At 40.0% G+C, this 23667-nt stretch overlaps 2 protein-coding genes across 5 annotated transcripts in view; both read left to right on the top strand.

The window, feature by feature from the left end:
* The window catches only part of LOC134743634 (uncharacterized), a 116606-nt gene extending 105857 nt beyond the window's left edge, over positions 1–10749 (top strand). For both annotated transcript variants that reach the window (XM_063677211.1, XM_063677213.1), the window contains 5 exons: positions 2604–2630; positions 4345–4476; positions 5397–5516; positions 6770–6825; positions 8476–10749. In XM_063677211.1, coding sequence (XP_063533281.1) covers positions 2604–2630; positions 4345–4476; positions 5397–5516; positions 6770–6825; positions 8476–9088 — 948 coding nt within the window. In that variant the 3' untranslated portion in view covers positions 9089–10749. The remainder of the gene's footprint in view (positions 1–2603; positions 2631–4344; positions 4477–5396; positions 5517–6769; positions 6826–8475) is intronic.
* Positions 10750–13568: 2819 nt separating this feature from the next.
* On the top strand, positions 13569–23507 carry LOC134743633 (uncharacterized). 3 transcript variants are annotated; one of them, XM_063677208.1, is made up of 9 exons: positions 13569–13725; positions 18482–18607; positions 19036–19179; positions 19556–19776; positions 19953–20492; positions 20677–21018; positions 21353–21593; positions 22006–22305; positions 22783–23507. In XM_063677208.1, the coding sequence occupies exons 2-9, from the start codon at positions 18487–18489 to the stop codon at positions 23106–23108; spliced, it is 2235 nt and encodes a 744-aa protein (XP_063533278.1). In that variant the 5' UTR covers positions 13569–13725; positions 18482–18486; the 3' UTR covers positions 23109–23507. The 3 variants fall into 3 exon arrangements, with proteins under 3 accessions (XP_063533278.1, XP_063533279.1, XP_063533280.1); XM_063677209.1 differs by having other exon boundaries at positions 13578–13729; XM_063677210.1 differs by lacking the exon at positions 13569–13725 and adding an exon at positions 13822–13845.
* Positions 23508–23667: the final 160 nt, after the last annotated feature.

Raw genomic sequence — 23667 nt, 5'->3', positions numbered from 1 at the left:
CTTTTCAGTGAACTTACATACCTATATCACAAGTTATTATTCGTGTAACTCGACTGTAAGTGTGATATTGTTCAAGGTGAAGATCAACCCACATAATTACTTATACGATTTAAGTATACCTGGGTTTGAATGAAGCTTATGCGCGAAACCTTGTACTTACTTTCATTTAACGTCCGGACTTAAACGGACCTTCTATGTAACAAGAGTAACTAAAGGCGCAACATAAATTAATAAGAAGGTACCTACACAGGCAGGTAAACATTCGCTCTCAACTCACCTTGTTAACATATAAACGATTGCGAGGAATTGAGCACCTCCTCCTTTTTTTGAAGTCGGTTATAAAAACCTAAATTGGTTCTTCCGTTTCCAGGCTAAACTCAATTTTCTTGCTCGTTAAACTAATCCGTCAGTTTGCATTGCTTCGAAGTTTAAAAAAATGCAATAAGTAATTGCGTTTACAGACCTTTCTTTCCTTAGAAACATGTTTGAATGTAAATAGAAATGCGATTTACTGTTCTGATTGCAATTTACTGTTGTGTAAATACAAATAGGTAACATTTACGTGTTTGGTATGCATAACGAGAAAGCATGATTATTATGTTGACGTGTGCAAGTAAGGGCGTAAATGTAGGAAGTAGCGCTCATTTGTAATTTCCCCCTAGTTACTCTAATAGCACGCGTTGCCGTTACCTCCCGACCAATCATGTGTGGCCGCGAGTTAACATTATGGCGTCACCACATTCAACTACGCGTGTTTCATATTTAAAAAATTGCTGATGCATAAATTGGTCTCTCCTTCGGTTCGGACCACGCGGCTGAAATCCAGCATCGAATCTACTTCGTGTCATGCTTAAGTTCTGATCGCTTCATAATGTCTTAACCTTAATTGAAGCGCATTGCATGTTAAAAGAGCTTCACAAAAAAAAACATCTTTCTTTGCCTTCGTTTCGGACGAAGCGACTCAACAGTCTCAACATCAGCATCGAAAGTACCATCTACCGTGTCGTGCTTAAGTTTCCTACACTGAATAAACTATATAACGGCTGTTGATTAACAATGGCTGGGCGCACTTGATGAACCCTATTCATCTACAATTGCGTCTGTATGCCGAAGAAAGATACCTACAGCCAAATGGTCTAATGTGGATTTATATGTCTACGAGAAGTGTGAGTGATTAGCTCAAACGATATCTGTGTTTATACGTGTAGTGACTCCCTTTAAGTAACATTTCCTATTTATGTGCGGTTCAACAATTTATTATATGGGTCCCATAGATAAAAATCTAGACTCATTGTTTCCTCGTAAAGTAGTCTTTGGGAAATTTCAGATAGCTAATGACTCTAATCCACCTTTTTAGCACAATGCCTAATGGAAACTGCGTTCTTTAGATCTTTATTACTTAGATGTTTTTGCAGCTAACGTATAATTAAAATGGAACAATGAATAGTGGCAGATACTCGTAGATCACGTTCCCCACGAGACTTGCTATCAAATTTCTACTTTTTGTTCTCTGTTGGCACTGCCATTTGTACGGATATGAATGGGGCAAAATAAACGTATAAAGTTACAGAATAGGTTCAAAATAAAAGGCATTTGCTATGTTTGGAGTAAACCAGTGTTGTGCAATCGATACTTATGTCGCGGTATCGGTTCAGGTTAACAAGTTCATTTGCCTTAAGTAAAGGAAGGTCGGGTTCGTATTAGGGCAGGGCACGAAACGCCATCGGCAGATTTTAAAAATGGTAACTGGATACGGGAGATTGGATTTCGGACGTTACGATGTGACACTGCAATTTCATGTTTTATTTCAAAAATATAAGTTTTATTAATTATTTTGAGTTGTTTGAGTTCGCCCGCCCCACATATATATATATATATAGGTATACACACGAAAATAGTCGCCGTACTTAATATAAATATCTCACGAATATGTCTAACCTCATGAACGTGACAAACGTCTAACAGTTATATCAGTTTTATGTGGTTCTCACTTATATACTCTAAAAACCCTCACGCGAATTCTCGTTACGACACAAAATATACCTATAACTAATAGTAGGGGTAGGGCATACGGGTAGGGTAGGTATTACATCGTCTGACTAGAAAGGCCATAGACCAACTGCTAAAGGCTATTAAGATTTTTTTTTAGTTAGTCTGATTCGAACAGTCCGTCTATGGCTCAGTATAAATTTGGCCAAATACTAATATGTTTTTTTAACTTAAATCCCGACTCCTTTTTATTTTGCTAATATGTATTGTCAAAGCAAATTAATATTCGTAAAATGTTACAAGCCTCAATTAGTTAAGTATTTTATAGGTATTTTATCCCTTTCTATTGTAAGCATTTTTTAGATATTAGCTAATTGAGGCTTCTTATATATTCCTGTTTGGTAAATTTGAACGCTATAAATTGTCCTATTAACTGACGCGATCAAGCGACAACTCGAAGCGTCATATCACCACGATAGTGACAGTGACAGTTGTCGTTTATCGCTCCACTTAGGACGGCATCAATGTTTTGCTAGTTGGCACATTTTTGTTTGTTTGCGTGTTTGTTGTAACATTTGTCTGTTTGGTTGCATCGCCTTGTTTGCCGCACGCAGCCGGGGGACGAGCATCATTCGATGAGTGTAAGTAACGCCTCCGCCATTTGCAATAATACCTAATGGAGCGCAATTCCACATTGTTTTTGACAGCTCGTAACATGTCAATGCCGTGGTCAAATCAGCTTTCTATAATTTAATAAATTTCGTATAGCAAGTTTTGATAGTTCCCTGGCGACAGCGTCAACTTTTTAGAAAAGTGTCCATTCGCTATTGTCATGTTATGATGTGTCATTAAAAAGCCGAATTTACTTCTAGTTTATGGAGAGGGATAATTAAATTAAATAAAATATATACAAATATTTGTGGCTTTCCATCAGAGAAGGGTTCTTATGCTTCATGTGCAATAAGCACCATTCTATCAGAATTTTTGTTAGAATTTCAGATTAAAAAGGTCCTTATTGCACTTGTAGCATAAAGATCCTTCTGTGATGGAAACCCATAATATTTTTTCAGCCTATTTGAGGGTATGCTGTGCACAATATCCTTGTCGTGGTCGTGACATGCCTAAGGAATCACTTTATACATTGTATACGGGCCTATGATGGGTCACGCATATCTCGTGAGAAATAGTAGATAAAGAATTCAAACTTTTTTGTATTAGTGAAAAGGAAGAGATGAGTGCGTGTTTTATCTTGTATTTTCAAGACATAAACGAGGTCATAATATGCTTATACTGATCATTAGTATCATTACTGATTTTTGGATTCACGAGTTACGTACTAGATATTAAAAAATATTTTTATTTAAACACGAAATAAAAATAAATGACATTTGTTTTTAATTAACTTTCTGCCAGTCTTTAAAACCGTTGTTAATGCTTCTTCCTTTCTTTTACGGCACTTTCACCTATACTGTAACTTAGACGACTTGCTTATAATTTCCTTCTTTGCAATCTAATAGCTCGTTACTTACTAGCTTACAGCACTGGGACGTTTAATGTCACTTTACAGGTATTTCTTACAGAAGCTTAGAGACAAGGAAATAATAAAAGCTTACTAATTTTCATATTACATAATTTGTAATGCTTTAGTGATTCTTTTTTTTTTCAATGTCATTTCATAATCAATAGAAAGGTAATCCGCCACATGCTTCGTGAAAACATCTATAAACTTACGCCCATCCCCACTCTGCACCAAACCCTGCCCAAAAGTTTCCATTATGCTGGCAGCATTTCCGCGCGCTGTGCGGCGATAAAAACTTGTTGGACCAGCCAAAACCCAGAGCGGGGATCATTACCCTTCTCCCGCAAACGCCTGCCCAACTCCCTATTCACACAACAAGTGACATTAAGTGATTCTTAATATCACTACAGTAAGGGTCTACACTACTGTTTCATATACATGGCACTAAAATTAAAACTCAGATTTCATGTCATCTAGTCACACCTATCATTAGATAACATAAACTGGTTTTAATAACAGCATGCAACGCACTACAGAAAAGCGACCGATCTCTCTAAAGCAAAAAGCTATCTTGCTATATATATTTTTATTTTTTCACATGGTTAGCACAAGACAAAAGTTGAACCTTTAACATGGAAAGCCGTTTTATAGTCCCAATACTCTCAATAGTTTCCGAAGTTTTAGAGGTTGCGGTTGCGGCTCACGAAACTGCCACAAATGGGGACGAAGGAAACTTATATGGAACGGTGAGGAATAAATAGGTCGTCGAGAGTTCCTCCCACCTCCTTTTTCCCTCCTTTTATTTTATCACTAACCTTTGTATTACGGCTTTGCAGAGCGAAACTCTCGACCCGTTGCTGGCCGCGTGCGCGGAGAGCCCCGCGCGCGTCAACGGGCGCCGGCCCCCCGCCTCGCCGCTGCACCCGGACGCCTGCGCCGAGATGCGACGGCAGATCCTCTACCTGCAGGTCTGTACCTACATATATACATACATATAAACTCTCGATCATTGCTGGTAGCAAATCCTAGCATTATGTACAGTTGTACACTTCACTTACCTAATGCTAATTTCGCACTCAACTATTGAAAATTTCAATTTTTTGCTATATAGTCCGGTGGCTATATTTTTTATCAGGTAGGGTTTAATGCAGTCTGCCGCCGGACGTTTACTGAATGCAGATTTCGTCATGCATGCACATTTTTTATATATATATATTACGTCGGTGGCAAACAAGCATACGGTCCGCCTGATGTTAAGCAGTCTCCGTAGCCTATGTACGCCTGCAACTCCAGAGGAGTTACATGCGCGTTGCCGACCCTAACACTCCTCTTCCTCGAGCTCTGGCAACCTTAGTCACCGGCAGGAACACAACACTATTAGTAGGGTCTAGTGTTATTTGTCTGCGGTTTTCTGTAAGGTGGAGGTACCTCCCCAGTTGGGCTCTGCTCTAGATCTGGAATGACATCCGCTGTCCTGTGCCCTACCACACAAAGCGAGATGTCATTCACAGTGCCCATACCTCTCTTTTGGACGTAGTTTAAGGACATACCCGGGTCCTTAAACTACGTCCTATTTAACTAGATACACACATACATATTTTTGATTACGATTAGCAAGGTCAGCTGTACATCTGTCTTACAGACAGCGTCGATTGTTCGAAGTGATCAGCAATGATTTTAGACATAAAAGATCGAGCATAATGAAATGAGACTGGACTAATACCTGTGTAATATGTAGTTTTCAATAGCTACGTATTACCATCGCGGGAATATCGCTCTAATACGTATAAACATCCGACTGCATAATATGGTCTCCCCAAAAATCTAAGAAGGTTATTAATCTTTTGAAATTAATCTGATTTTCACCTTATAACCTTGCCATTTGCAGAGTCAACTGGAAGAGCGCGACCGGCTGGTGCGCGTGCTGCAGACGCAGATGCTGCGCATGTCTGAGGGACACGAGCCGCGCGCCGACGACACCTGCAACGTGGCCACCCAGACTGATCGGGTGAGCATCTGCTTAAATATTTGCGTTCTCTTTACAAATAGTACTTACGCCAGATTAGGAAACTAGAGCGTTTGGACTTTTTCGGCTCCGTTCGGGTCAGCATTACTCCGAGCAGTTATTAGGGTTAGCACAACTTGACGTCCCTTTGCGTGTGGCGTTTACGACCACAGACAAGATAATACCCTGAATTTTGACAACCCTAAATAGCCGAAAGGGATAGTACCATACATAAGAAAGGGACAGCATGATTCGTCCCTGAATCGCTGTCCAACTTCGGTTTTGTGGGAAGTTTCCTTTCTGTACGGTAGTACTATTACTTATTCTGTGCTTACGCATTGATTTATCCGCGGTATTACCGCACCGATACTACCTTCAAAAAGAGAGCGTACTCCCAACTTAAGGGCCGGCACCGCACTTGCGCCGGTAATTACTCACCATCAGGCGATTCGTCTGCTCGTTTGCCTCGTAAATCATTAAAAAATCGTCCATGTTTCTTGACAATCTTCAAATAACTTAATTTATCAGTCTCCAAATTAAGTTGAAGGTCTTCATTCGTGACTGTAGTGAATTTTTTAATTTTGTATTTAGACGATAATGGGTGGCGTCGGCCTAACTGGGAGGCATCATTCGTGCTTTCAAGGTACTTACTTGAAATTGCGACACACTTGCGAGAAAAAAAAGTAAATGAAATAAAAGTTGAAAATGATTCAGGTTCAGGTTTCAGGTTCAGGCTCATATATCACAGCCAAATAAAAGATAAAGTTTCTGTCGTGTTGACGAGGGAGTCAAAAAGGCCGGCCCAGCAAAGAGAAGAGTGGCGATTACTCCACCGACAAGAGCAATTGAAGATGAAGGAGCTTAAAAAAATGAAGTTTATTATTTAACCTGCGTGACCACGCTGTATAAGCAAGTGTGATGAAATATTTATTTACTAAACTCGTAAATTATTTTATGTTATAAAGTTATTAATACGAAGTGTCAGGTGCTCGACAAACAATGCGTTGAAGTATTCGAGGATCACGGATCACACTTCATTTATTACAATAAAGGCTTGGCCAAACACAAGGCATGACGCTGCGCCGCGATCGCGCGGCGCGACCGCCGCCCATGCTAACAGGTTGGTGACGTCAAACAGACTGCGTCCCGCCGGTCCCTTGCGTCCACGCGGCGCGGACGCGGCGCTGCATCATGACGTGTGTTTGGCCAAGCCTTAATTATGAGTTTAATCTAACATTCGCGTGTTTTCGTTACAGTTGCGGCCGCCGATGAGCTCGGCGCTAACGAGTTCTGAAAATTCCGGTTTAGTGAGGTAATTTGACTTCATTTATATTGTTAACTCACATTTTACACCAATAGCTACGGGTCTATGGTGCTATCTTGTGACACACCACTAATTATCTATGTAAAAATTCTAATTGATACACGCGTTTTAAAAGCAGCAGTTTTCTCACATAAACATATTGTTGTATGTATTTAAATATTTTATTATTTATTGTTTTAGGTTTATCATCGCTTCGATAAATTCGTTGCAGACTATATTACACACACTGCACTCATTTATCACCATCCTTTACATGCCGCCTATAATCCCTTGTTATTATTTCTCATTATGTAAAGAACATAGCAGTATTATATTACACACCACCGTTTCAAAAACCGTGAACTTGGCTTCTGACATCAGAAACTCCAGATGGATTCTAGCCTTGAGAGACTATATGAACATGAAGATGACCTTTGCACCCACTTCGATGTGTAGAGTCACTCTCACAGTCACTCCATATTTCGCAGGCATTTTCATCTAATTTCTATTTCATTTTTGTAAATACTACCTCATCTAATTCATCTAGATCTTACTATCTTAATCATTATAGTGCTACCACTATTTGGACATTAGTAATTGGCTTCTTCAATACTACCAACTTATAGAGAGACTACAATTCTCGTAGGTCAAGCCATTGTAGCATCATTGCTCCTATCTAACTCAATGTTAAAATCCATGTTTTGGTCATTTGGTAGTGGTACTACTGTATCAACATCGACTTTAATATCATGTTCTAATTTCCTCACATGCTGCTTTTAATTCAAATTGGATTTTGGGCAAATGTTGTCTTTGGATACCGGTGCAGTTTCCACTTGGGAAGCGTTCGTCCGTCGCAGCAGGTAGCGTGGCTCGACTGCTTTCTCGCTGTTTGCCTCTTGTGTTCCGTCAATGTGTTGTGCTTGCTGCATCTCGCCTACCAACCGGGCGACCTCTTCAGAACGTCCGATAGGGATATTGAAGATTGTTGCTATAAATACATCAAGTGATGCATGAGAGTTAGTCTCGATGAAATCGTATAACAAAGTAATATTGTTGCCTTTGTGCCTATGTATATATCGCCTGTAACTACTAGTTATATTAAAGCATTACGTAATGAGGTTATTATTGTCTTTAAGCCTGTGCTGGATGGGTTGAAGCCGTTGAAGGGTATGAACGCTACATAACGATTGATTTAACAGCACGATTTGGCACTTGATTTTTCTTAATCGTGGTTTCCAGAATGTAGGAACATTGCATTATTTTTGTATTGTAGGTAGTCGTGTGTTTTGTCCTTCTGGTTTTTTTCTTTTTTGGAACTAATTTGTAATTTACTTTGATTATGAAATCGCTCTCTGTTACACGCTGCCCAGCAGAACGTAAAGGTGAGATTCAAAGGCACAACCTGTTTAGAATTTGTTTCAAACTACATAAGTACAGATTAAATTTTCTGAAAACTTTTAGAAATTAGTATTACATACGATTAATAGTAAAGAGTAAATAAGCAATATGAAGTATTGTTATCTTTCAAGCTTCTAAACCCGATTATGCTTTACTTAAAATGTTCTCTATCTACCTTTTAAAACGATCGAACCTTTACTTATTATCTACCGGTGCAATGAACAAGTTATTCCACCCACTAATATTAATTATTTTTTTCAGTTGGAATGAACAAGCTAGCGGGAGGAAGCTGCCGGTGTACAGTGAAGCACAAAAGACTAAGAGGCCTGTAGTCAACGGGACCGTGAAGTGCCAGTGTGGTGCGCGGAAGGACGAGGATCGGCGGACGGACGCGGTCCAGCTCAAGACCAACAGCCGGGTCGGCTCCAAGTACCTCCAGGCCTTGGCCAACAGCGACTCTAACCGGTACGTCAAGCGGGATTCCTCCGTAGGGGAGAAGACGGTACGCAAGAGCCTATACTCGACCAGATCTCGTTCCATTGAGAACTTCCACAACCAAGCGTATTCCTGTGCGGAACCGCTGCTCGCTAAAAACGCAGTGATCGAAGAGAACATGATCAAACACCACACATCGTATGGAGACCTGTATAATGGTCGCATCAGCAGCAAGGAGAGTGTAAATGGCAACAGACACAGTCCTAGTTTAAACGGACAGTCCACCGACACGGACTACAGCTCTGACGGCGGGTACAAGTCCCTGCCGTCGTCCATCAACTGTAATGGTTATTCGCCGAAGAAGATCAGTGGTATCCCCCGGAGGTCTATCGAGCAGAGGTTTCTTTCCGCCAAGACTGTCAAAGCGAGCGCTGTTTGAACCGCGTCCGTTCGTCTTGAGAGCCAGTTTCGGATACAAATGTCATCAAATTTAATGTTTGTACAGTCAGCTGCAGAGAAAAGGCACCCCCCCCCCTTCCTGCATACAAAGTTCTGTAAATTAGTATGGACGTGGGGTACCTTTTTTCTGCAGCTAACCGTACATGAAAGTGTATTTTGATTATATTTTACATTTCTCATTTCGATGTCGGATCCACGGATAGTATTGAATCGCATCTGTAATTAACGGGCCTTCTGTGTTCCTATATTTGTGCAATAAGCTGGTGCATCTCGTTAAAAATTTGTAGATTTATTTTGACAGCACCAAAATGTACATTACAGGCCCATGAACTTGCCAACAGTGCTTTTAGCACGTATCTATACCATTTTACATATGTTCCCCATACTACATGATACTTAAATACATCCTGAATCGTATACTTATAATATTTAGGTACAAATTCGTGGCTGGCTATGTGTGTGGAGGAATTGTGCCATCAGTCCGTCTCACGGATGTTGGGGCAACGCTTGTTCGCATTTATTGATTCCACTCGCGAGGCTAATAATAAGCTACTATATGAACGCGTACTTTAGTTGTTGGATGCCAAATTATAACGGTGTAATCATTTCGATAAAATTATGTATCTCGATGTATTCGAACTAATAACTGTATTGACCTGAGATGTAAACAGTCCATGTTTCGTTTCGTAATTTTCAATTGCATAGAGCATATTTTTTTTACTATCCTAATTTTAAGGCTAAAATTTGACTTCTGTATCATACAGTTAGCAAAAACAACAGGAACTAATTTTGTAGGTTTAATTTACAAATTTGTATACAGGCGATAAAGTGGTTATCTTAGATTTTCTATGGTAGACAAACTAGTAGATATAAAGCTGTAATATGTGATAAGAGTGGCTGTAAGAACTTGATTTGTTTCCACGTTATATCTTCCTGTTAACCATTGTACAGTCCGACAAGAAATTGTAGAAATTAAAAAGTGGCAATACTGTAGTGTCGTCGCGTTTTTCTTACATTGATTTGAAAGGGACAACACTACAGTATTGCCACCTTTTTAATTTCTACAATTTCTTGTCGGACTATAACTATTATTGAAAGGTTTATAATTTATTTGCACCTCAGTTATTTAGTAGCGTCCGTAGGTATCATATATAGGTACAAACATGTCCTCTATAGGTCCCAATATTATGAAGCTACAAATTATTATTTTGAAGATAATCTCTAGTAACTCGGATGACAGATCTCATTCATTTGCCTATATACACCAATGTTGGCAGTTTTTATCTGTACAGTAATTTGTATCTTTATAACAATGAGACTAGGCATTTGTGTTATCCGGAAGTCATTTTAAAGCATTTTGTATGATCAGTGTTAACGTAATTTATTGTAACTAGCCATACATAGTCAAGTTGTATTAATCTTCCACGAAGCCTAATTATAAATATCCTATATTGATACCTAGTATATAGGTAATTAAAGTGTAATACTTACAACATCTTCGCGTTACTCAACGTACTTATGGCTACTTATCTTATTTGTTCTCAGTGCTTTCCTACGTTAGTTACGTGAGTCTTAAGCCCACTAGCTTTAGTAAAACAAAATATTATTTTGAAATTGTTTCAATAAATAGTTTTAATTTTGTATTGGTTTTTATTTCTTTAACCTCAAGTCAAACTACAATACATAAATCGTAGACATAATCGTGATTAATAACCAGGAATTGAGTCATCCTCAACAACGGTAAGAAAGATTACATTGATACTTACGATATATTTATATCGAAGTTTTCCATACTATCGCTAGTATTCGCTAGGTACTTTGCCCTGCAGACAATACGTTCGATCATGTAGGTACTATGTTTATGTCTAATGGCGTTATTCATAAAATTGGGGCTCCTTAATGTGCCATCATTATTTCTTCTGTTTTTCGTAACTTAGCAGATTGGGTACTGCCCATGACTTAGTAACGAATAAACAGTTGATGGTGGCGGAACGCGACGCGGTTTAGTCGGTTCGGAACCCACGACTGCTGAGAAGCAGTACGGCTGGCAGGGTCGCCATGAAGTGTACGGCATTAAGGGAGTTAATTGCAACACAATTGTCAAGAATCTTTATTAATTAAAATGCTTGGCTTATCTTATATACTAGTGTTTCATATGTTGGGTTTTTGTTCTGAATCACTGAGGCGTAATAATTGGATTGGTAATTTATCTATTTTATTCTCATAAATCTCAATGTATCGACATTGTTATTGTACTTATTGTTCATTGGAGCGTGAATGCATCAAAGGAATGCGGCAATGAGGGCTAACGCGTATGAATTCGCCGCTAGGGGCGCTAGTGTAGATGGTGGTCTTTTCCATAGTTCGAAATGTCAAATGTCACTTGTCACTTTAATGACTGACAGCTTTTCTATAGTCTTTTGGACCACCATCAACAGAGGCGCCAACTGGTGAGCAAAAAAACGATAGCCCTCATTGATTATTATAAATTAAATGTCAATTTTATGGGTAAATATCAGCTCCATGCGGGTTCCTTCGTTTGACATAATTATTGAAAGTCATAATGTAATGATTGTCATATTATCATTAGTCATAATTCTGAAACCGTTAACTTTTTAGGATTTTCCTCGGGTTATCCTATACAGTTAGGTTAGGTTAGGTTTGTTTTATGGCAATACTGAAAAGTTACGCGTTTCTGAGAAAAACCAAATTATGACTAATGATAATATGACAATCATTACATTATGACTTTCAATAATTATGTCAAACAATAGAGACCCGATGCATGCATATAATGAGGCATGGGCTGATCAGCTGTGAATGCTGTGATCAATTGTGTGGCCGTACTACAGATCAGCTGTTTGGCCCCACTGCACGGGTCTATAGTTCACTCCTAGATTAACTTAACTCCGAGGTTCATATTGTCATTACGTAATCGAATGCCGGATTATATTAGATTGCCTGTGAAAAAGACAGTAGTCATAACTATGTAGTTATGACTGTTGTGAAAAATAGGGGTAATATTCCACTCGATTACCGAAAAAAAGGAAGTCGAACGCCCTAGGTGGGCCCTTTAACAGTAAAACTGCGCTTAGCAATACGTAAAAATGCGAGGTCCTAGCTACATTAGATCTCAGTTAAACCTATTTAGAGCGCTCAATTCGCCTGCACTGGGAATACAAACACAATCAGATAGGTATAGCTCATCTGGACAGATTAAACAAAATACTTATAGTTAACTCGTGTTATAATGATGAACAAAAGTTTTCCTGTACACTTAGTACTTTGACCTGAGGCCTAAGCACGGTGTGGTCATGCGTTTCAGTGCAAGGCGGAGCTAAGTAGTTACTCACAATATCGTGCGTGACTCCTCGTTTCGTTCACTCGTGCGTACCCTGGCCGTAAATAGTTCGCCTATGTCAAAACCTGCATTTACACTTAATTCCAGTTTAAAGTTGACATGCTTTATGTTAGTATGAGCGTGTTCATTTACGATTTATTTATTTTGAACACAAAACAATAAAATAAATTAAATTAAATTAAATCCTAGGTCACCTGACTGAACCCGGTGCACCCAAACTAGTCTGTTGTTGTTGTCGTCCTATGGTACCCCATTGGTACAGAGGGCCTTCGTGAGACTTCGCCATCCACTCCTGTCCTGTGCCTCGCGCTCCGCGTCCCTCCAACAGTCCGGCTGCCCGCAGCTCGACGTCGACCCAAACTAATCTAAATAAAATAAAATATTTTACTAGCTTTTGCCCGCGACTTAATCTGCATGGAATCAGTAACAGCCGATAAAGTGTAATAGCAATCATTCGATTTGAGCATAAGCTCAATTAATTGCTTGACGTCAATTATCAGCAGACAATTAATTAAATCCCTCAATTTCACCCCCCTTTTCACTCTCTCTAGGGATGATTTCCGACATAAAAACTATCCTGTCCTTTTCCGGGACTCAAACTATCTCTATGCCAAATTTCAACTAAATCGGTTCAGCGGTTTGAGCGTGAAAAGGTAACACACAGACAGACCAGACAGACATAAAGACTTTCGCATTTATAATATTATGGTATGGGTATGGATTTACATGGTACCTAGGTACTGAAAATAACTAATACCCACAATAATAATGATTTTATAATGAAACTTCTGCTAGCGTCTGTGCAGTGTGGCGCGCTTATTAACTTTAAATATTATTTTCTATTTAAGATTACCTAGACTACTACCTAGATTACCTAGAGTACTTTCAGCTACAGGAATAACAATTTTTCTACATGACCCTTGAAATTGCATCCATAAAACATGAAGCCACATGCAAATACATACAATTAATGTTCGATACACATTAGAAACGCCATTAGTTTGGATATTAATTGTTTGTGTGAATTGTGTGGCTTTCGGAGTTGGAGCCAACGTTCGATCAAATGTTGGTCGAGGTTAGATAAGAGCGGTGGCATCACGATTCGGGCGGCCGGCAGTAGCAAGCCGGCCAGCGGTCAGCCAACGCCAAGCGCGACGTCTGACGAATTGGACCGCGGAACAATAACAGAACTAGTTTCAAAATTTGAAATAGAATTCCCGCCGTTGGAGAAAAAGATTAAAAAGGATATTTAAAAGGTAGGTTTGTTTATTATGTTTCGTGTGTGGGTAGTTTGTGATCTTATGCGGTATTTGACAAGTATCTACAGTGTCGTAAATTTGAAATAGAAAAATGCATTTACCTTATTTTTGATAAAGGTAGGTAATATTCATGAAAATTCTGCCAAATTAATTGGGTTTATGTTTTTATTAATTATTGAAATCCGGTTAGCCAAAGATAAACCATCAACGTTAACTGTGCAGGTACCTATCTAATAAGTATTCGTAGATAGTCAATAATGAGTGTAAATTAGAAACTACCTAAGTAGATAATGAATTATTGTTTTAGTGCCTAAACATGATACCTAGAGAAGATACTCATTTTGTTAACATTAAAAATTAAGACTTAAACGATGATCAAAGAAGAACCTATAGAGTAAATTCTCAGTTCAATGTAGTTAGGTATTTATTCTATTGATAACCTATTTTATTATTTTGACAATAATAATTTAGAAAATCTTGACCTTATTCCGGTTTAGCAAACTCAAGTCTAAGAGGCCGGAGTCGATTTTGGAGCAAAAATGTAAAATTGATAGATTTAGTCGTTGAAATTATACATGTTTTGTTACGTAATATCTAAATAACAAGTATTGGTTTCTTTTAGCACGTCTTCTCATCTTGCCTTTTAATAATGAGCTCGCGAGCGTGCGTCGCCGGTAATATATAAAGAGAAGGGGCAGTCTTTAAAAAATCATCAAAAATTATGGTGGTGAATTATACAAATTGATGTATAAGAATAGTTTTAGCAAATGTTGCAGATTGTTTAAGTATCAAAATTACGTCGAAAATAAGTAGATTTTCGGAGAAATTGACACTTGTTTTGAGGTCTTTCTGGAGAAAATTGAATTCGTTTAACTTTCATTGCCTCGAACTCTAAGTCATATAACAAAAATGTAATCTGATAAAGGTCAAGTACAGAATATGTGTAATACAAATTTACCATTTTTAGCAGTCCAAACTTTACGAAATTTACAAATAAGAGCGACAAAATCAGTGCTTTACGCGCGTTTACCTAAACGTGGCTCAGAAAAAAAAACCATTACTAATTTTGTCTGTTTTCAAAAAAATTATCTGATAAAAGGCAAAATAAGAAGATGTGCTAATAGAAACCAGTACTTGTTATTTCAATTAGGTAATAAAAGGTGTACAATTTCACAGACTAAATCTATCAATTTTACATTTTTGCGACTAAAATCGACGCCGGCCTCTTAATAATCTTTGCAATTAGTTACCGTTACTGTGCGTTATTATCATGCGTCGATTTATCAGAAGGAGACTGTCTGAAGGTAAAATCCTTGACACACCGTGATCCCAAAATGCATCATGTACCTATATCGAGTCTACATTAATGAATGTATTTAAATAAGTTTACACATTATCACTAAGATCAAAGTTCAATTATTTCATCAGTTTACATACAATCTGGTATTAATAGCTCATTTACCAGTATACTCGTACCTTTAAGGCGAAACTAGCTTGCACTATAGGGGAGACGAGAGACCTAGGAGGGTTTTGACAGAGGAGAGTTGTGACAATGAAGATCGCTACGAAATTAAAAGCAAGATAATAATTAATAATAATAAGAAGCCCGCTAACGTCACGTGTGAAATTGTAAAAGACTAAAATGTACCTACTTATCTATTTTAAATAAACGGACCGAAATAAATATTCAAGATTTTCTATGGCATAGTTTTAATAATCATAATCGTTAGGTCAGGTAAGCTTTCAAGTAGATATAGATTTTAAAAAAAACCGACAACCGAACGCTCCGTTAACTTGTGCTAACATTGACCGCCAAGCTTAATTTTGTTTGTTTATTTGTTTTACATACGATTGTCAATTGTTACGGGCATGAGTGCCGATAAGGGCTATCAGCGGGTCAGAGCCGATAGGCGGAGTCAAGATGTACCACTGGATGTCCGCTTTAGTGTGCCGTCATTCGAACAAGTTGAACAGTACAAGTGATGGCAGTATCTAGAGTCTAGACATTATGTTGGCAGTAAAAATATAAACATACCCAGCCATAGCTAATGTAGTTTGCTGCTCATGGGGACCCCAACTCTTGGTCGATAAGACTTAAGAAGAGAAGACTTAACCTTTCCTACGTGTGTGGTGGTCGTGGGCTCAAACCTCGGTTGTGCTGTATCTTAGGGCAAAAAAATAGTTCTCGAAAACAAAGATAACTAAAAATTCGGTCAGGATTCTTATCGTACACAGACAAGAGGTTAAGAAGAGGGCTTGTCATATAAATTCAAATTACCTACACAATAGGTACGACGTAGGTATATGCAAGATAGATAGGTTTTCATTTCTGTTCATACAATAACTATATGTTTGAACAAACAATGAACTGCATACAATACTTTTACTGTGTTTACATAGGTATATTATTTATACCAAGGAAACAGTAGGGTTTCGAACTCAAAAGTTCACAGTTCAGGCAGTCAGAAATGACGCACTTTCTTCGTAAGCGATGACGTAGGTTGAAACTGTCTTCACGTGTGGATAAATGTACCTATATATATCTCATTTATAACGTAATCTGCCTCTTACTTACTTTTATTGATAACTTAACCTACTTATAAACACGATAAACTGTGTGTGTCGTCAATAAACATCATCATTTACGTTTAGACGAGCAAATCATTCTACCATCACATGAATTAATTAATCATAGTGTTTGGCGGCTTGCGAAATACTTAGTCTGATTCATCTAGAAGTCCTGGACTCTTCCTGGTTGTTATTGCAAAGCCAGGTTGCAATTTCATATTGTTTTTGATTAATAAAGAGTTTAATATAATATATATATGCCCTTTTCAATTTCCTTCGAATGTCATGAAAAATCGAATCTGACAAATCGCCAAGTCAAATGAACGTGTCAAATTGACCCTCTGTAATAGCTTACTCTGTAAATAAAAATATTAAAGTATTGATTCATCATCTTATAAAAACTTGTATTCTAATTATTTATAAAATAAATATCCGAAGAAACATATGCCTAGTGGGGGCCTTTCACTCTCGGCAGTGAAAGTGATTTGCTCGGAACGCGCATAGGATCACATCACAGTGTTGCAAATGTAGCAATAAATCGACACGACACCGACACAAACATTTCAATATTTAAGCTACTTACCGTCAAAGGTATGTGGGAGGATAAAATTATATTTTTATTATTTGGTTAATAATTAATATGTTTTATATATTTTACTACAAGGTTGCTGGATCTATTTCATAATCTATTCAAGAAAAGATTTAGTACACAACAAACTATGTAGGTACTTTTTGTTAGTAATAAGTATAATGTTTGTACTCATATTACACGTTTTATTAGTGTACGACTGTGTGTTAGGTTATGGGCCTAGATGATCCACTGCGCTCTTATTTGCCAAATTTAATTGTTTTTGCGTATTATTTTCCAATTAACTGAAAATCAATATTGTGATGATATTAATTTACAGCTGCTCAATATCTCTAATTGAGATGACTATATTAGGAAATGAAAATTACTACAATAATTGGACCCAAACAGATGGACGGGGCAGTTGGCAATGTAGTACTTATTTAGTGCCTACTTCAGGAGACGTATTAAAACGCATCAACGTCTGATGATTCTTATCAAAATCTTTACCGGTCCAAAGGTAGTCGACGACGGTAGGTATTCTGTAACATACCACCCAGATAATTAACCGCGATATCTTAAAATAAACTTGATGCACTTATTATCAAATCCGTATTTTCGACATTGTATTTCGACTTAGCAACCTCTATTTTATTACTTATTTCATAAATTTCGAAGTTTGGTTTTTATTATACAATTCTTTGTAACAAAGTCGGATAAGGAATAGCCACGTGAGCCACGTCAAATAAGGCCGTGTGTGTGTGTGTGGGGGGGGGGGGTTGAAGCTACCTTTTTTTATATTTTTGCTCATATCTCGAATATCTGTACGAATAGCATTGTAACATAAAAGTAAGTTTTAAGAATCTAGCGGTAAGAGCGCGCGAGTGCGACTTGCAATCCGGACATCCCAACAGGGCCTAGTTTCCCCCCTGGGTTGGAAGGTCAGATTGCAGTCGCTTTCGTAAAAACTAGTGCCTACGTCAATTCTTGGGATTAGTTGCCAAGCGGACCCCAGGCTCCCATAAGTCGTGGCAAAAATGCCGGGACAACGCGAGTAAGAAGAGAGCTTCAGATACCATAGTTAAAAAAATACAGCAAATTTAAACTTTCCATATAAAACTTGTTTTTGCACTATTTTGTTTGTTTTATAAACTGGAGCTATATAAACTATTACAGACCTAGATATACCTCATGTCATTATATGGGCAAATTTTCGTTACAATCCAACACGTAGTTTTAAAATGAGAGCGGAACTACGTTTGTATGGGAAGGTGCAATTCGGTCGAGCTGGCCGGGGACTATAAAGTCAAAGTAAGTTGGGGAAGTCTATATTAACCTATACTTTCACGATTTTTTTCATATTTTTTGGTAATGCTGTTACGCATATGCAGGCGTCGGGGGTTATGTGGGACTCCCATTTCCTTTTCACGGGGGAGAAGTCCTTCCCACTAAACTCACACCGGCGTTATAGAATCGCGAACATTCTATAATGACGCCCCCCGAGGTGGTTTATTCAGGCCTAAGCCACCCTCAGCCAATTTTATAAATTTCACCGTAACACGCTATTTTCCTGTAGGTTGGCGTTTCCTAAATAGAATCCTACTATTTGACAAACAGACGTGATGGCGTCGCCGCGGGGCCCGAAGCTGTCTCTGCGCGCGCGGCTCGCACAGGAGGCCTACATATGCTTCGCGTTCTGGCTGGCCGTGTCGGCTCTACCCGCGCTGGCTATCTCCTACATACGTGAGTTGAACTCTTGATAGACTATTGCGATGAGGTCACTCGCGGCTCGAGGCTGGTGCGGGAGGTCTACACATGCTGGGCGTTTTGGATGGGCGGATCGGCGCTGGCACCTATATAAGTATAGGTGAGACGAACTCTTGGAAGGCGCGTTGAGCGGTGAGGCTGCTTAGAGCTAGCACGGGAGGCCTACACACTGCTGCCCGTACTGCCTATCTCCTACATAGGTGAGATGAAGCGTTGTTTTTAACTATGAGAAGTCAATAGGAGTTGACGTGGTAGGTAGGTAGGTGGTAGGACTTACAAATAATGTATGTTACTTACAACTCTCTTTACGGACTTGTCATTTCGTACACCGTGCGTGCTGCGCGTGAATACCCCAATACGAAGGACGCTTTATAAGATATTTTAACTGGTTATTGTAATTACAGTGGTGAGCATCAGCAAGCACCTATGGCTGAAACTGCTGTCCAGCCGGTATCCAAGGCTGGAGTTTATCCGCATCGACACGGTGCGGTCTCTGCTCGACACACACCGTAACCAAGGCATCATCAACGTGCTACTCACGGTTAACGGTAACTACCCTCGGTGTATATTTATCCTTTAATAGCTATTATCTAAAACTATCGGATCTCTAGTTGTTGCAGCCGTAATACCACCGCACAATCCCCTGTCAATTCTTAAGGTGCATCCGATCTAGCGGCTCAGTGACTCAAAAAGGATCTTGGCCTCCGACACAAGAGAGCGCCACTCTGCCCTATTCTGCGCCACTTCACGCCAGTTGGGACACAATTTATGCTAAGCTTGCATAAAGCGCGCAAGTTACAGCAAACTAGCGTCCGCACTCGCATCGCATTTACTAGATTATGACTCACTATTAGCTATTGACATAAGGTTTATCACCAGCTAAGAGCTTTAACCGTCTACTTAAAACTATTTTTTTCTTGTCAGGTACATTAGATGCCGAGAAAATCAAGCTGCAGCTCAGCCACCACGTGATAGAGCGGCTTGATAAGAACGGCGAGCTAACGTTTCCGCGGCTGCGGCACCAGCTGGTGTCCTGTTGGGGAAACTATGCATGGAACAAGGACGTGGCCTTCAGGCCCGAGAACCATATTATTGTTTCCAGTGGCGTGCATCGGGGAAGGCCGGTCACTGACAGTAATATTCAGGTTAGTCTCATTAGTTCACTGCACTGTGTAACAAAAAGTTATGTAAATATAGAGACCCCCGACTGTAGAGACGACATACAAATGAAATTCTTTGTGAATTTCCTTTTGATAACCACCAACAAATTTAGCTTCGAAATAGGTCGGAAGGGCAATTTCCATAGTTTTTTTTTTTTCAGGAATTTGTCAGCGAAATAGTCTCCAAATATTTCCCAAGTGAACAGCCACCGTGGCAGTACATAATCATCCCCAACACTTCACCGGAGCCCAAGTACCACATCCTAGTCCGCGCTCACCACCTGCTCCTCTCCGGCAAGAAGTCCCTCAACATCGGCGACATGCTTATGGTGGAACCGCTCAACGTCACCGGCAGAATGCCCGCACACACCGAGTACACGCAACAAAGCCCTTTAAACAAACTCATGCCAACCCCTTCAGCTATACCAGAGCTCATAGAGAAGCTGAGCGATAACCTATCCAACGCTTGGAACGAATTCATCTCTGAATACGATCCTGTAGAAAGTCCACGCGCCCATAAAACGTTGCCCGGTGCGTTCCACGTAGCCGGCTTAATACTGATATCTAGCGCCAGTGCTTTGAGAGAACTCACAAAGAGAAGATCGACTGACGAGTTTAGAACTGTTGCTCCTCTAACTGCTACAACGCTTATTGCTGCGGTTCAGCGAGAGTGCAAACGTAGGAATTTGACAATACCAAAGGTGGGTATCCTTTTGTGGCTATTGTACCTATCTAGTATCCTTTACTTACGCTATCTATCCATAGCGATAAACGTTTTGCAGAGTAGGTACTTAAATTTGAAATCTCTCTTGAGATCATGCATTTTCAACCATCGAAAAAAATAAAAAGTTTGTTCAAATCTAAATTTACCTAATACTATTTCAGGTCATACTGTCTCCGCTCGTAACCGCAGATCCTCGGAAATGGCCGCGGCGTGCTTTCGGAACCTTTATTACCGTAACTCGCGCGGTGGTGAGACTCCCGATTCGCATCCGCGACGAAATCCGAGCTCTGAACGAACTGAAGAAGACTGGTCAAGTGATATACCCTAACACGTTGACGTGGAAATATGGTGGGCTTGCGCAGTTGTCGGTGCGCGCTATGGGGGAGGCGTGGCAGACTATGGCGGAGATCTATAAGGCTCCGGCTACGCTATGGAGCGGTACTGTTGGGGCTGATGATGGGCAACGGCATCAACTGCAGACTGTCAATTTGTGCGGAAGAAAGGTAAGCAAGTGTCCAATGCTCTAAGATGAGGCTTTTATGGTAACCTGAAAACTGAAACGCCTGAATTCATAAAAAGCGGGACCAACACCATGCCGTTGACAGTGATGGAAGATACATTGATCAACGCGACTCAGCTGTGAACTATGATATTTCCCATACAATAAAATTTAGCGAAATTTTTTACGGCGACTGCCAATTTGGTGCAAGCGACTCTTAAGCCACGCGAGCGGAAGAGAATACTCGAAGACGTTAGGACATCTGTGTCTGTTTTGACAGCTCTAGAAAGCGTCAGAAGCATGGTTTAGATTGACATAATAATCATTTATCATTTTAGGTAGCGGCTTGGTCGCGGCCAGTCTCCCGAAAGGCTGTGGAACGCGCCGCGCGCGCGCTCGGCGTGTCCTCCACCGACGTGGCGCTCTTCGCCGCCACCGAAGCCCTGCGGTCCTTCTTCGACCTCTCGCAGAACAAGGCACCCGATACGGTGCTCACTACAGCGCGAGCCGCGCCGGAAGATTTCCTATTCACTTTTGCCGAGGGAGATGGGAAGAAGTATAAGAAGTCGCAAACGGGAGGTGAGTGGAGAAGAGAAACATGTTTGCCCCTGATATCAAACTAAGACGGGTGGTATTTACCTGATGTCTATTGCTTAAACTATTTAGGTTTTTTTATAGCTCCGATTGTTTTAAACAGCTAATAAAATAAGTACATTATCAGCTAACAACAATACAAACCTTATTAGGTAGTATTTTTCAGTCCTGCGATCGTTGTAATAAGGCATCACTCGGTCATACTTACCACTATATAGAAACTTCTTCTTCGGGTGCCGTCTGCTGTCGCAGTTTGGCAATCATCATAACTATTTCAATTCAAAAAAAACGCCAGCTCTCAAAAGGGCCTGGTAATTAAAAAAAAAGAAAGCAGCTGCTTTACCTTATCTATATCACGTAACACTACCACACCTAACGCAACCATATTTTTTTCCAGGGATGATCTGCCTATCCCTCCCCGTGGGCGCAACACCGCGTCGCATAGCTTCAGTGGTCGAACAGGCATGTCAACGGCAGGGCGCGCTAGCGGGCGCCTGGGCCGCTCAAGCACGCTACGGCGCTCTGACCCGCGCCGTGCCTTCCCCACTAGCACGGCTGACATTGAATCTGCTGTCGAGGAAATATGCTGTGTCTTATGCGGAGATTAGTGCACCGGTCGACGCAAGACTGAGGACTACACTATGGGGACACACTGTCGATGCCGTGGTGTATTGGCGACCGCCACAAGCTAACATTAGTAAGTTTTTTACTAATACGCCGTGAAAGCATAAAAGACTAAAACAATTAACAACGATTCCGTGTTATTTTTGATTTTTGCGTTATCTAACGTAATTACCTAGCACCACCCACAGACCGCTTAGCATGACTTGCGCTGTCGCGCTTGATATATGGAGTTATGGACTAATATGGAGCCGCACGCGAGAACGCAAGTCATTCTAGGCAGTCATGTATTATAAAGAGATCAAGTAGAATTATTTGCTGGGACTTTTAACTGTTGTTCACAGTTGTTGTTGTGTCCACCAAATAATGTAAAGAACTTACTATTTAACGATGCTCGAGTGCAACTGCTTGATTTTACGACATAAGCGCCTTTCGCACTAACGTTCCAGTTCCCTGAACACGACACACATATTCTTTCCTCTAGGAAACCTAAATAATGTTATTTACCGACCTAAATGTAGCATACAGTTCACTTACACTGGTCAATTTCCAGGCATGTCTCTCACCGTGATCCAGTACGCGGACACCGTCCGGCTGTCGGTGATGGCGGACGCGCGGCTGTCCCCCTCGCACACCATCCCCGCCAGCCGCTGGCCGGCCGTCGTCGACCACCTGGTGGCGAAGGTCGACGCCGAAATCGCACGCATCTCCGCGCAGTCGCAGGACATACCGCGAATAGTGACGCCGCCAGAAACGGAACAAGTCGAGGAAAGCACTGATTCCGTTCTGGAACCTTCTTCTAGTACCAGCTCTTTAAGACCGCCGGCAACTCAAGTAGCCAGCCCGCCGCCTATTCGCAGGCGTACGACGCATCATTAGATAGATTTATATGCGATTAATCTACATATATACGGTCAAAGGAACTCTTCGGTTGGCATCGAAGAAACCTAGCTAAACTTCTTGTGAAGTCATATTCGAGATATTATATTCGTCGAATATATATGCATGAAAATAAAGTCAAGTCAAATGTAATCCAGGGAGCGATCATGACAGCGGCTATAAGTCAAGATTTAGTTTGTAAGTTTTTTTAAACCAAATACCTAATATTAAGTAATATGAATGTAAATTATTAGTGAGATTTACATTAATAAATTAAGGAACTATGTAACTAGATCAATAATTACTAAACCCGTATGTCTTACGAGTTATAAAGGCAAGGTGCCTTTTTATGTTTTAATTTCGACTATTAAAATAAATCTGTAATAAAAAGTCATGTTTCACTAATACTCTTCACTGTCAACCCCAAGGTTAGGTACTCAGTTTCATTATTAATGGCTAGGTATGTGCAAATCTTATTCTATTCTATTCTATATATCCCTTAGCCTGGTAAAGGGTTAAACTGTTAAACTTTGGGTGGAACTTTTTAACTTGCTCTTTC

This window comes from Cydia strobilella, chromosome 8 (assembly GCF_947568885.1).
Source record: "Cydia strobilella chromosome 8, ilCydStro3.1, whole genome shotgun sequence".
Classification (NCBI taxonomy): domain Eukaryota; kingdom Metazoa; phylum Arthropoda; class Insecta; order Lepidoptera; family Tortricidae; genus Cydia; species Cydia strobilella.
Note: the sequence above shows the minus strand (reverse complement) of the source record. Positions and strands in the feature narration are given on the sequence as shown.